The 15,232-nt window shown below is 41.8% G+C and overlaps 1 protein-coding gene across 1 annotated transcript; it reads left to right on the forward strand.

Moving 5' to 3' along the window:
- The first annotated feature begins 386 nt into the window (after positions 1-386).
- LOC124144503 (solute carrier organic anion transporter family member 2A1-like) lies at positions 387-10,286 on the forward strand. Its single transcript, XM_046513937.2, has 10 exons — positions 387-452; positions 2,481-3,215; positions 3,741-3,827; positions 4,456-4,632; positions 5,401-5,565; positions 6,462-6,648; positions 7,019-7,145; positions 8,240-8,394; positions 9,369-9,433; positions 9,826-10,286. The coding sequence occupies exons 2-10, from the start codon at positions 2,489-2,491 to the stop codon at positions 10,158-10,160; spliced, it is 2,025 nt and encodes a 674-aa protein (XP_046369893.2). The 5' UTR covers positions 387-452; positions 2,481-2,488; the 3' UTR covers positions 10,161-10,286.
- Positions 10,287-15,232: the final 4,946 nt, after the last annotated feature.

A 15,232-nucleotide genomic window follows, 5' to 3' on the forward strand; every position in this document is an offset into this window, starting at 1 on the left:
TTATGAACATTTACATTTTCAAGAAATTCTTTTGTCAAGCGAATCCTACTTAGCAATGATTTTTAAAGCTGGTGGGACGGTTATGCTTTCGATTATGACAAGTTGAAAACTTTTGCAATCAACTCGTTTATCCACCTACAATGGAAATGACGTCATTTTCGACGTAAAATTAGAGATGTTATTGATAGCTTGAACTGTAAACCCCTGAAATCTTAACTCAAGTGTTAAGTCCAAACAAATCTAAGTAAGATGTCTAAGGACATTGAACTTTTGAACGGCTCCCTTATCAAGAATAGTCTGTTTGATCAGACTGGTTTCATACCACCGGTGCTATGACACAGCTATAGATAGCTAGAGGTTCCCAGTGCCACCGATCTGCTTGTATAAGAAAGACAAGACTCAGTCTGTACACTGGGCACATCATCTCTGTGGCGAGGAACTGACTGATTAAGGTAACTTCTTGCATTGCAATAATTACAAATACTGAAATATGCATAAATTGAAAGTATAAATTGTAGCATGTTAAGTTTTTCAACAGGAGTTCTTGAAAAGAATTTTAGAATTTATGTGAGACATGTATCCTGAAAGGAAATGACAACTGCATAATAATTTACCTGCAGATACTATTTTACTGTTTTATGAATTTATTCTTGTACCAATGTTTTGCGATGTTTTCGAGGTAGAGAATTCAAGTCGAATGTTTGCACTACAGTTGATAAATCGTCAACTAGAAACCTATCAGCGAACAGTAACCTGAATGAGTGAGTGAGTATGGTTTTACGCCGCTTTTAGCAATATGCCAGCAATATCACGGCGGGGGACACCAGAATGGGCTTCACACATTGTACCCATGTCGGGAATCAAACCCGGGTCTTCGGCGTGACGAGCGAACATTTAAACCACTAGGCTACCCGACCGCCCCAGTAACCTGAATGAAAGTGAATACGAGAGAAATATTTTTATCCATTTTGCAATATTCCATCATTATCACGCTGGAGGCATCAGAACTAGGCTTTTTTTGCATTGTGGCCATATGAGATCGTACCTAGGGCTTTTCTTAACCGACACACCTCAATAAAAATATAAGCTCACTACTGCGGATATGCAGTTAATGTCTGAGACCTTCATATAAGCGACGTTAAACCAAACTCTCTCACTCACTGAATACAAACACATCATCATTAGAGTACTTCATATTCTGGAATAAACTGAAAATTGGATTTGACCTCAAAATTACAAAGGATATCAAAACGTTACTCGGCTGAAAACATTCGCCGAAACGACCCGTGAAGACCTGGCGTAGAATAAGAGGCGACTAACGGGAACGGGTGGTCAGGCTCGCTGACTTGGTTGGTGCATGTCATCGTATCCCACGTGTACTTTCGTTTGCCAGGCAGTTTATACAGCCTGATACTTTTCAACCAAACTCGCTCACTTTATCCCTGAATACAAACTTTTTTCAGCATACACACCATACACCGCGTTAATACGGACGGTACCGTCCCCAGTGCGCCGTCCCGATTAACGGCTTTATGGATAAACGAATCATTGTTAGGGAGAACTGCACCTTTGGATATTTCTAGACGTCCTCTGACACTAAACCCAGAGTACGGCGTCTCTGGACTAACGAGGTTTCAGTGTAATAGTTATCAATGATGGTTGTTTTGTTTATGTGTAATTCGTATAAACGCCACATGCTTTGCGGAAACTGGATTTCAAATGCAGTGTAGGTTTTTCGTTCGTTGGAGCAAGACACACTTCACCTTTCGTTGTCGTAGAACACTATTTGTGGACTTTATAAATGTAAACTAGGTACTTTCCATTTTCGTGGTCGTTATGTAACGCGCATAGTTAAATGATTATCATAAAGAGAATCCCCATCTATTTCACAAGAGAGGCGGGTTGGTGGGGTAGCCTAGTGGTTAAAGCGTTCGCTCGTCACGCCGAAGACCCGGGTTCGATCCTACACATTGGTACAATGTGTGAAGCCCATACCTGGTGTCCCCCGTCGTGATATTGCTGGAACATTGCTAAAACGGCGTAAAACCATATTCACTCGCCCACAAGAGTCACGTTTAGTTCCCCATTATTTATATATGTGGAGTTAGTACAGAGGGTAGACACTTTATCGTCGTCTCCCACTGTGTAACAGATGGATATACATGTAGGCTACATATGTTGATGGTTTGTGTAGAGCCGCACTCAGCAATATTCCAGCTGTATCAAGGCGGTTTGACATTACAAACCAGTAATTGCTATTGTGAGCAACGATGCTCGCCGTCGGGATACGATGACCAAAATCGCCATTTAGTTGCCTCTTAGGCCAGCATAGGTTACTGAAGACTAATTCTGACCAGACATCCACACAGGGTATATGCATTCATAAAATAACTGATTTCACATGGATGCTTCAACCTTACAACTCCAACAAAATTAATTTTCTGAGGGTATCGCCTGTACTAAAAATACCTCTTTTACAGACAGAAAGATGAACAGCGCACAGGATCCGGTCGTCGGCATCCCGAAGACAAACATTTACAAGTTCTTCATGCGCTCTCGTTCAGTTTTCGAAGACAAGGCAGGAGACGAGAAGAACAGCCCAGAGGATGAGGATGAAGAAGAAACTCAGTGTGGCATCGGTTCCTGTAAACCCCAGGCTTGTCGGCCTTGTGGAAACCTCATAGCATTCACGTGTACCTACAGTGTCGTAGGCATCCTTCTGCAGACGCTCACAACATTTCTGTCGTCACAGATCACGACTCTGGAGAAACAATTCAACTTCAGCAGCACCATCAGCGGGATGCTCCTCAGCAGTAACGACATCGGTTACCTCACCGCAGTCCTATTTTTCAGTCATTTTGGCAAACATGGCCACATACCAAGGATCCTTGGCGCAACTGGAATGCTGTTTGGCTTTGCCGGAATGTTTACATGCTTGGCAAATTTCATCCATCCCGCCCATCTTCCGGAAGAGATACTGAATGCGACCAATGATTATGAGATCCAGTTTGTGTGTAGGGAGAGTAATACGACAATTAGCAGTTCAGCTGCTCATGAACAGGCTACGTACGACTCGGGCCGATCGACCTTGGCGTTGTGGGTTATTGGAATTGGTATGGCATTGCAAGGTGTTGCCAAAACCACTCGCACCCCACTAGCTAGTTTCTACCTTGATAACAACGTGGTGAACAGGGCACATACCTCTATTTATATAGGTAAGCGTAGCAACATTTTGAAGGTAATGATCCTGATTATTAAGAGACAATATTTGTTTCATACAGTCTACTAACTACAGTGTCTTTACTTTATAGAATCGAGTGATTTAGTGTTACTGTAAAACCCCGTTAATCCGGACGATTGTTTGGCTCTAAAGTCGTCCAGATGAACACGTGACCTCATGAATCGGGGTTATGGAGTAATGTCACCAGTTAGGGTTCCAGTATTAATCAAGGCAGAGTTTCTGAATAAGTGGGGTCCTGACTAACTAGGTTTCACTTAATACAACTATACTCACCTAAGTAATATCGGAGGTTATAGTTAATGTAAAATTAATATCCAAGCTTCCTCTAAGTAAAATGTGTAGTGACGTGATTACAGAAGTGTCAGTTGATATCATGATAATCAAATGGAACTTTAAGAAATAAATACATTATTATAAAAACGATGATATCTTAATGGATTATCACAATAACCTGTTTGGGTAATAAGCAAATTAATGATAATCCCCTTAACGATTTCAGGAGCGCTGATGACATCCATGTTGTTCGGACCTTCTGTTGCCCTCGTGGTTGGAAGTGCCCTGGCCAAGATTCCAGTTGATCTTCAAGGTATTTACCAACGTCATCTAGATAAATATATGCATCATTGTCGAAATTTATACACAAACAAACATCACATGAAATCATGTTTATTAACATCGGAATAAAAAAAAAGTGAGTTGCTCTGTCCTAAAAATTATATAACTACTTTATATGCCAAATTCGCTTCCGGTTCCGCATACTCGGAAATATTTTCCATTGTACGTTTAAAGGTTTCATATTGTACGCTTGTGAATTTAAATTGGAGTGGTTGGAAAATCGAAATCGAAAATAAGGTTTTAAAATGTATCGAAAACAAGAACTTCGTTTTCTGTCCTTTTTCTGTTCTTTTTCAGTACTACCTATATTTCTCAGACCAATGAAGATCCGGGTTTGAATAGGTCTTCAGCAACCCATGCTTGCCGTAAAAGGTGACTATGCTTGTCGCAAGAGGCAACTAACGGGATCGGTTGGTCAGGCTCGCTGACTTGGTTGATGCATGTCATCGTATCCCAATTGCGTAGATCGATGCTCATTATGTCTATCACTGGATTGTCTGGTCCAGCCTCGATTATTTATAGACCGCCGTCATATAGCTGGAATATTGCTGAGTGTGGCGTTAAACAACAAACAAACAAACCTATATTTCTCATTACAGACACATACCTGACGCCAAGTGACCCTCGCTGGATTGGTGCGTGGTGGCTGGGCTTCATTATCTTCGGGGGAATGGGCCTGCTTGTGTCTATTCCTGTTTTCTTTTTCCCACGGAGAATTGCAGGGGCCCCTAAATACGAGATTCCAGATACGGAAACAGCTCTTGGAAAGATCAAAGGTATATTTAGAAAAGGGATTAGGCTCAACAAATTGGCAATCACAGCAAAGTTAATTCAAGTCCCGCAAACACCATTTTGTTAGCCTGCTACCCCACAATGCATAATGTATATCAATCTATCAGGTAATAGCCCTAATTACACAGAGACAGTGCTCAGTTTCAAACGGTGTACTAACTACTATGTCTAGACTGAAAATAGAATAATTAATCGGTAATTTCGTTGTGAGATGTCTTTCTGTAAAGGATAATATTTTCCTTCCCTTTTTCGTAATTCACGTTTAGTAGTGTTCTGTATTGATACTGACAACAAGGGACTATCTCCTAGCTATGACATAAAAGCGTTTCACTTTGGGTGATGTTAGTGAGAGTCGTTTACGCCACTTTTACCCATATTGCGATTATATCACGGCATATCAGCTTGGTATGGAGGGAAAGCCAGAAGTGATGCAGGTGGTGGGGACCCGTTCCACAAAGCGTTGGTAGATCCACGACTGTCGTAAGTCTGTTAAAGTATGGGACGATCACCATTGCACTACGATCGCTTTGTGAAACGGGGCCCTAGCCTGAGGGTGGTCAGACTCGCTGACTTGCTTGATGCATGTCATCGTATCCCAATTGCGTAGATCGATGCTTATGATGTCAATCACTGTATTGTCTGGTTCAGATTTGATTATTTACAGACCGCCGTCATAGAGCTGGAATATTGCTGAGTGCGGCGTTAAACAACAAACAAACACATATTTCTTAGCGTATGTTTCCGTGTTCTAGATATGCCTCTGTCTGTGCTGCGGGCTCTTTCCAGGCCAGTGTACACAATCTCCATCATCAACAGCTGTCTGTACGGCTTCGCCATCAGCGGCCTCATCTCGTTTGGACCGAAGTACATAGAGTACCAGTTCAATATACCGGCATGGAAGACCAGTCTTATTCTAGGTTGGTATTTAGGTTGGGCCGAAGTACATAGAGTACCAGTTCAACATACCGGCATGGAAGACCAGTCTTATTCTAGGTTGGTATTTAGGTTGGACCGAAGTACATAGAGTACCAGTTCAATATACCGGCATGGAAGACCAGTCTTATTCTAGGTTGGTATTTAAGTAAAGGTGCTTAATATGAAGTTCAATAGAAATAAAATTATTCTGAAATTATGCATCTTTCAAAACATATTCATGAAACATCTCCTCGACTTTAAGGCCGTGATTCACAGTAAATGTGATTTACATTGTAATGCACGGCACACAATTTGAATGTTTGTGTGTTTGTTGGGAGCATGATACTCTAAGACGTGGTTTTATAATGTGAACATCAAACAATGATTGTTTAGTTATTAGGTACTCATAAAAACACTTTGTTTACATAACTTGTTAGTCCTGCACCATGACTGGAATTTATATTTTTTAGGTACTTTTTTTCACTAAAAGCCTAGGCAACTCTGATTAAACTAACCAAGTCTAGTTTGCTTGATTGAAAACGGGGCGGTCGGGTAGCCTAGTGGTTAAAGCGTTCGCTCGTCACGCTGAAGACCCGGGTTCGATTCCCGACATGGGTACAATGTGTGAAGCCTATTTCTGGTGTCCCCCGCCGTGATATTGCTGGAATATTGCTAAAAGCGGCGTAAAACCATACTCACTCACTCACTCACTCACTCATTGATTGAAAACAGAAGAAGAGGAAAGGTTCTTTCGAAGAAAAAAATATTTTAAAGTCATGTTTTCATTTTCTTAGTGTTCGTCTCTGTGTGTGTATGCACTGTGTGTGTATGCACTGTGTGTATACGTTCAAGAATATGTAAATCGTCGCTTATATCAAGAAGGGAATTATGATTGCAGGTATATCTAACCTGGTAACGTCAGCGGCGGGGACGTTCATGGGCGGTGTCCTCACCGGCAGACTCAACCTCTCTCGGCAGGGATGTCTAAAACTGATGATGGTGGTGCATGCAGTATCGTTTGGCCTCAACTGTTGTGGCTTCATACTTGGCTGTGACAATACGCCCATAGAAGGAGTCGACTTCTTGTGAGTTTAATATCCACTGAAAAAAATGTTATTACAAAAAGAGAATCGAAACCCAGTCACGTGTCATTTCACTTTGCACAAGTTTTAGTGGTGTGCTGGATTCCTCTAACCGTGAGTTCGAATCCCAGATTGGCCTGATTTTTTTTTTAGAAATATTATTTTTATATCATAACTCTGCAAGTGGATTCCATCAAAGTGGTAGGAATCTGAGACATTCCTCACTTTCCCCCAACGTCAAGCTGACACGCAGTGATGTAACAGAAACAGTGTTCAAACGGCGTTAAAAAGCATGGGCTCAGTTGGGTTTTACGACATTTTGACACTTTCATGTAAATTATAGACGAGTGACAAAGTTACTTTCTCACAACAGCCGCAATGACAACGAAACTGGCCGGGCATGCTTCTGTAGCGAGACGCCATTTCTGCCCGTATGTGGAGCTGATCACGTGACCTACTCCAACCCCTGCCAAGCAGGATGCTGGAACCATACGGGAGACGTAGGTCAATGACTTCATCTTGTTCTCATTTTGTCTCTCTATATATAACAGGTTAATATTCATTTCCGTACTTTTTGTAACGACTTTTATCGATATATTTATTTCAAATTTCGTACCCGATTTTAAGCAAAATATTATTTTCAAAACTGCGACTGGAAATCGGGTCGAAATAACTGCTCATATATCATAACTGCTCAATAGTGGCCTACACATGTGAACTTGGTGGCGATACGCATGTTAGTTGGGTGGCAATAAACATGAACCTTTGGTGCAATACACTTTGTAGGTCAAATCACGTAGGTTGTCCTCATCAGTTTCCCAGCATCCCAGGCATGTCACGATAGACGAGTGAATGGGAATTTGGTGACACTACTGTGACCGACGACGTGGATACTTTCTCATGTTTTCGACATCTCCATATGATAAAACTGGAATATTACTGACTGCGGCATAAACATCATTCAGGCATTCACTGGAAAGACAAAATCATTCCCCAGTTTCTAAACTGTCACGACAGTGAAAGCATGTTTGCTTGTGTCAACGCTACCGTGAATAGCTGAATAACGTACATGATGCGACCTTATAAGATGTAAATACTCAAACATTCGGGCACGCCGCAATTTGCAATACAGAGTTGCGTCCCTTAGACGTGTAAAACGTCTGACCTGCTGATCGCGTACCTTCCTCATTGTGCCATAACTGAAATAATATTCAAAGCGGCGTTAAACCCATCTCACTCACACATTGCCCCTGCCCCGGGGACGATCCGGGTTTGAATTGGTTTTCAGCAACCTATGTTTGTCGTAAGAGGCGACAAACGGGATTCGTTGAGAAGGCACACTGACTTGGTTGATGCAAGTCACCGTATCTCAGCTCCGTAGATCGATGCTGATGATGTCAATCCCTGTATTGTCTGGTCCAGATCGATTATTAACCTATAGCTGAGTTTGCCATTAAACAACAAACAAACAAAACATGTCCTTGCAACGTTGTGTTTGATAGATTGCTTACTCACCGCAGACCATAGGTGAGAGCCGCCAGGTTGCCGGTCAAGACGCAAAACTGTCCCACTCATTCACTTACAACATTGGCAGGTATACGGTAGCTGCAGTCGTGTCGAAGGGATGACTGCGACACCAGGTATTTGCGACAACGGCTGTAACAACCTCATCCCCTACATTGTGACGTCGGTGTTGATGACCATGGTCGCGACAGTGGCAATAATGCCACACTACATGGTGTACTTGAGGTAACCCGTTTAAAAGTTTCGAAATAAAACTATTTAAGTTTAAGAGAGTTTAAATCTGCACTAAACACTGGACAGAACCTATTTTTGAATTCATTCTAAGAATAAGAATCTCTTAAAACTTAAATTAAAAATATTAGATTATTGTCTAAGGATTCTTCAATTTTCTTCGTTTTCGTAACATAATAACGCCACTTACAGTGATTTACTATGACTTCGACTTCTTTCCTGTCGATTGTGATGAAGATGGAATATTGTTGCCTTCAGCGTTAAGCATCATTTACTATATCATATATTCAAGTTCTTTCAAAACTACTCACAAGCGGTCCAGAATTATAAAATAGGCATCCCCAGCGAGGTTACCTAGCTTTGGTTACGGGTGGCCTATAGCCCGTTTTTTAAAACTGTATACATGATAGTGTTATGCTGAATAGTATGCTGACATATGTTTCATAAATTGTTTTTAAATATAACTCTGTATAAATAAACAAACTGGGTACGTATCAATTTGGTCTCGTCGTTATATGGCTGAAATAATGCCGGTACGACGTTAACTTTTAACTCACCAAGGCGTGGATCGATGCTCATGATATTAATCACTGGATTGTCTGGTCCAGACTCGATTATTTACAGACCGCCGTCATATACCTGGAATATTGCTGAGTGCGGCGTTAAACAACATAAAAACCGATAGTTTTGTTCACAAGAATGGCTCGAGCGAATATATTAGATCACGGACATGCATTCCAAAAGCAGTGTAATGCTTAAGATTAATATAGTCTTCGTGATTAGTTATTTTGTATATATTCAGCAAAGGAATCTCCATTGTTTTCCAAGAAATGTGAAGGCAGTTTGTCAGTGTGAACGACATGAACAAGCTTTTGTAGTCATGTGATCGTCCTCTCGTCCAATAGTAAAACCGCAAATAGTGTGAAACTCACATTAAACTTTTATGTACTCTGCTTTCTTTCTTCCAGGAGCGTTGAAGAACGAGACAAGGCTATGGCGATGGGTATTACCAACTTTCTCGCAACATTACTTGGTATGTGTAATAAATACTTATCTGAAAATATATTGTATTTATTAGAAAATGTAAAAGTGCTAAAATTATTTTTGTCTTCAATAAAAAAAAATTAAATTCTTGAAGATTCGCCCTGATTGATTCATTTTTAGCAGCATAAACATCAAAGAAAGAAACTTGATTCTTGGATTGTCAGCACCATACCCTAGCTTGTGGGTAGTCAGTCATAAACGTATAACACGCCATGACTTAACTGAAATACTATTAACAGCGGCGTTAAATCCAACTCGCCCACTAAGAAGAATATACAAAAAATAAATTCTTTAATCTTATCAGAAACAAAAGCAACTTAATCATTTGAACCTGCATTTCTGGTGAATTTAGAAAAATGAAAAAATAATCTTATCTTCAAGGTTGGTTACCAGCTCCCATTGTGTACGGCAAGGTCATTGACAGCGCCTGTAAAATCCTGCGTGGCGGTTCATCTCATGGCAACGGCGCCTGCTCGCTGTATGACATTGTCGATCTCAGGTACAAGGTGTTTGGTCTAGAAGTGTCAATCAAAGTCGTAGCCTTCATTCTGCTGGTCATATCCTTCATTGTGTGTCGCTGGGAGGACAGGAAGAACGAGAGCAAGGGTCAAGCACACAATAATGTCGTCCTCACAAAAAAGATATCTCAACATGACGGAGAAAAGTCCAGTGGAAACAGCACCAGTGGAACATCAGGAAAATATGACACACATTAGAAATACCTTTGTTGCCAATGTTGTTAAGCAATGTGGTGGGCACTTACTATGAACATGGGGACATGTGTAATGCCTCAGTCGAATCTGGTACTAATAAATTGAAAAATTAAAAAAAAGAAAAATTAATATTACGATATTGAACTCATTGTTTCCTGGTGGGGTAGCCAATAGTGATTAATGCGTTATCTCGTCACGCCAAGGCCCGTGCTCGATCCATACACTCTTACGGGTTATTTTTATGGTAATGTAAAAACTACGTTTTCATTCAACATTGTCATCTCACTACGCCTCCATGGTCTAATGGTAGAGCGTCCGCCCGGAGAGCGGAAGGTCCGGGGTTCGATCCCCAGCCGCGTCACCAAAAGACGTTAAAAGATGGTACTTGTTGTTACCCTGTCTGGCGCTCGGAATTAAGGGGCTAAAACAAGGACTGGTCGGCTCGGAGTCAGTATACTGTATCTGAGTAACTGTGGCATGGTATATCAGTGTGCTAGCACTATAAATCGGCATCAGCCCGGACTAGTACAAGCAGTCACACACACACACACACATACACATGCATGCACGTCGCTATATAAGTGCAATAATCTTGGACGCGACGTTAAACCCCATTTCACCTCACCTATTGTTTACATGTGAGGATAGACACGTGGTCATCCCTGGCCCTCACAATCTGCACGTCATGACTTCGTGTTTCATGTTGCTTCAGACGCTCGATGAACAAATGTTTATCTATTGGTTATACTTGAATTATATTTCACCATGTATGTCGACAGAATAACCTCGTTATTTCATCTACGTACACCAGAAGTACGTTTGCTCCTTCGAAAGGTAATGTGTAAAAGCTTTATTCACTGTTATCACTGCCCATTATAGGTTCGTATATTATATCATCAGTGCTGTTGTTTACTGAAATACAGCCCACAACTAAACTCACTCACTCACTCTCATCGCGAAGGTATATATTTCAGAGCTTGTCAGGGGAGATAATCAGATTGTACTGTTACCCTCAGTTTGAACGGCACATTCGTCGTAGCTATAGGCAACACGAGTTGAAACACAAGCAAGATCGGGTCAGTACATTAGAACCTTCCTAGGTGTGTTGATGTTGGAACACAAATTGACATGTTATACGCTCAATAAATTAATGATAGTCGTTTTTTTATATTTTAAGGGTCGGTGTATGCTTCAAAATTTAAGGAATCAATTTTTTTTAAAACAATTGAGATCATGTTAAAATAGGTTTGAAAAGGCGGGTAAAGTTAGTCATAGTTATGTATAGGATAAAACACGTCCGAGGGTTGTTATGATATTTAAAACCCGCATCCCGAGGGATTTTCCGAGGGAAAGGGTTTTAAATATCACTAACAACCCGAGGGGAAGTGTTTTATCTAATTTATGAACTGAAAAAAGGTACTTAAAACAACATTTATCAACATTTTTATGTTTCGAACATACTTTCAATGAACATTAGGAAACGGGCGTAAAATATCTGTTGCTGGCATACGGATCTTGAAAAGGACATCCTAAGAACACTGTTTTTATCAGCGCCTCTGTAGCCTTGTGGTACACTCCCTGGGCTACAGATACGAAGTTTGCGTGTTCTATCCTCGGGAATATAAAAAAAACTTCAGTCATTTCATTTTACATTTTATTACATGTTACAATCTAAATAAAATACCCAGGACATTATATAAATTCCATCGGATATTATAACACATTATATAGCAAATATGACTTTACAGAGGATATTTGACATTAAATGTTCATTTACGTGTACCACCATATGATTATGGAAAGGTGTTTCATTTCGATTTCTTTCCATTTTATTTGGGATTTGTCACAGTGAAGATACACACAACGTGTTTTCTGTCTGATCCATTAATATACAAATACACCCCGAACTCTCAGGACACATGTATGCATGGAATAAGCCTCCAGGATGCCGTTGTATAAAGCGTTCTTAGCGCTTAGGTGATCGTAACTCCCATACCTTAGCACAGACTTACGACAGTCGTAGCGCTAAGGTTGTTTTGTACAACGTCACCCAGCGCCCCATGTCTGTCGTGCAAGCTGAGGACGAGGATCGGATGGATCGATCTGTGACGTGGTCGATAGTGTTTCTTAGTACACAATTTTCGTGGTCGTGGATCGCAGCTCTTGCACTGGTTTCAAAAACTTATATAAAATTTATTCACAAATCGCCGTGATTTATTATGCTACAAACAAAATAAAACATTCAATTATTTTTTCACAAAATAGTTGCGATACATGTAATACTGTAGGGGGCGGTCGGGTAGCCTAGTGGATAAAGCGTTCGCTCATCACGCCTCAGAACCGGGTTCGATTCCCGACACGAGTACAATGTGTGAAGCACATTTCTGGTGTCCCCCCGCCGTGATATTGCTGGAATATTGCTAAATTCGGCGTAAAATCAAACTCACTCACTCACTCAATGTAATACTGTATTGAGTGAGTGAGAAGGTTTGGTTTTAACGCCGTTTTGAACGGTGTTCCAGTCATATCACGACGTGTCAGCCAAATGAGGGAGGAAAGCCCGAAATGGTTTAGGTCTCAGACGTTTATCACTCCGGCGAAAGCCACGAGCACAGGTATGGTGCTGACAAACCCTAGAAACATAATCAGGGGGAACAGCGTGGCCCCAGGTATTACTGTAGGTCATGAGAGCACACATGTATGTATAGTGTAGAAAACATGTACACAACTGCAGAGGTGGTGTGCATAAGACACGCAAGCTACAGTGCGGTAGGTCGGGTCTTACACACCACGTCAATGCTATAGTCATTCAAATTCTTATCGGGGGCACGGGTGGCCCAGTCGTCTAAGGCGCCGCGATTCGCTGTGCAGAGTTGCGTCCCTTGGGCTCGCCAGAAACCTATGATTGTTAGTTCGAATCCCGGTTCGCCCCGATCATGTTTCTAGGTTTGTCAGCACCATACCCGTGCTCGTGGGTTTCACCGAAGTGGTAAACGTCCAAGACCTGCATCACTTCGGGCTTTCCTCCCACATAAAGCTGACACCCAGTGATATAACTTGAATACTGTTAAAAGCAGCGTTAAACCCAACTCACTCACTCACTCACTCAAATTCTTATCAAGGCCGCATGAAATATGCAAATTCTCATTTGGGTACTAACATGTATTGGGAAATATACGTTTAATACCTCTATACCTCTCATGCAGTAAGTGTTTATCTGCTACAGTAGCTGTTTGTTTAATTGAACGCCGCACTTGGCAATAGTCCTGCTCTGTGACTGCTGTCTGTAAAAATCGATTCTGAGACAGAAATAACAGTGACTGATATAATGAGCATCGCGAGAACACAGGTCCCAAACAGTGTTCTGTTATTAACCACTTTCCATCATGTTAGACTCCATTGATTCAGCAACTGTCGCCACATTAGGTCACACATCAGGAGTTTAGTATCAATGGCGGCGGATAGTACATGGATGGATGACCGTTGTGATTTGAATTCATACTGATCGACACTGCTCATACGCTTTCATCGTGTCCCTCTGTGGACTGAACCCTTCATGTATTGCCTTGTGTTGAAAGTAGTAGTAGGAGTAGGAGGAGTAGTACCAGTAGTCCCCGAAGGGAGACCGGGTTAGATCGAGTGAGTATGATTTTACGTCGCTTTTAGCAGTATTCCAGCGGAACACCGGAAAATGGGCTTCACACATCGTACCCATGTGGGGAATCGAACCCGGGTCTTAGGCTGCCCCATCGTCCTCGGGGTTAGAATAGGTCCCCAGTAACCTTTGCTTGCCGTAAGAGGCGGCTTGATTATTTACTTTTAATATAATTGTTCATACATGTTGGTTTTACCAAAATGTTGAGCGTTTAAAAAATCCTTCACTGAGGGGACCGCCTCCGTACGCGTGGTCTAGTGGAAAAGCGTCCGCCCGGAGAGCGGAAGGTCCGGGGTTCGATACCAAAGACGTTAACAGATGGCACTTGTTGTCACCCTGTCAGGCGCTCTACATTAAACATTAAGGGACTAAAGCAAGGATTGGTCAGCTCAGTTTACTATGTCTGAATGGGGTATTCATGTTAAACTTGCTCCATGGCACTATAAATCGGCATCAGTCCGGATTAGTACAAGCAGCCACACACTCACATACACACACACGTACATGTGCGATAAATCTTGGACGCGACGTTAAACCCAATTTCACCTTCCATGAGGCCCCGTGATAACACTGAAATAAACCGAACTCTCACACGTGACATCAGTTTGCAAAAAAAAAGGGGGGGGGGGGCTGGGGCGGAATTCTTGGCGGTTTGCTTTCACAAGCTGAAGGGGCGGAAATGGGTATTCCACTGGCAACGTCACCCTCAAACAATACCATGACGTAACACCACATTTCACCAGCTGAAGTAACGAAAATGTTTTCCATTTATATTTGTGTACTTAACAATATTCTCTTGCATTACATTCTGTTTGTCTGTTTGTTGTTTAACGCCGCACTCAGCAATATTCCAGCTATATGACGGCGGTCTGTAAATAATCAAGTTTGGACCAGACAATCCAGTGATTGATATCATGAACATCGATCCACGCAATTGGGATACGATGACTGCATTAACCAAGTCGGTCAATCTGGCCACCTGATCCCGTCAGTCGCCTCTTATGATTATGGGTGCGAATCCCGGTTCGCCCTGATTATGTTTCTGGGTTTGTCAGCACCATACCCGTGCTCGTGGGTTTCACCGTTGTGGTAAACGTCTGAGACCTGCAACACTTCGGGCTTTCCTCCCACATTAAGCTGACACGCCGTGATATAACTTGAATAATGTTAAAAGCGGCCTTAAACCAAACTCACTAATTCACTCACTCGAACAAGACGGGCGAATGGTTCTGGCAGAGACCGAGTAACGGAAGCACAACACACATTACAGCTAAGGGACGCAACTCTGTACAACAGATTCGTGTGTCACGTTTTCAGCAGTATTTTGTGGAAAACTCTCGTTATGCTAACATTTGGCAGGAGCAATTAAAAGATTATCCCTTACTGGAGTCCCATGCTTTATGGTTCAATCCAACGAGCT

Source organism: Haliotis rufescens, unplaced genomic scaffold (genome assembly GCF_023055435.1).
Source record: "Haliotis rufescens isolate VD_foot unplaced genomic scaffold, xgHalRufe1.0.p SCAF_3, whole genome shotgun sequence".
NCBI lineage: Eukaryota > Metazoa > Mollusca > Gastropoda > Lepetellida > Haliotidae > Haliotis > Haliotis rufescens.

Coding starts and splice junctions, on each gene's coding strand:
- LOC124144503 (XM_046513937.2), top strand. CDS start 2,489: ATGAACAGCGCACAGGATCCGGTCGTCGGCATCCCGAAGACAAACATT. Junction 8,395..9,368: donor CACTACATGGTGTACTTGAG/GTAACCCGTTTA, acceptor TCTTTCTTCCAG/GAGCGTTGAAGAACGAGACA. Junction 9,434..9,825: donor CTTTCTCGCAACATTACTTG/GTATGTGTAATA, acceptor CTTATCTTCAAG/GTTGGTTACCAGCTCCCATT.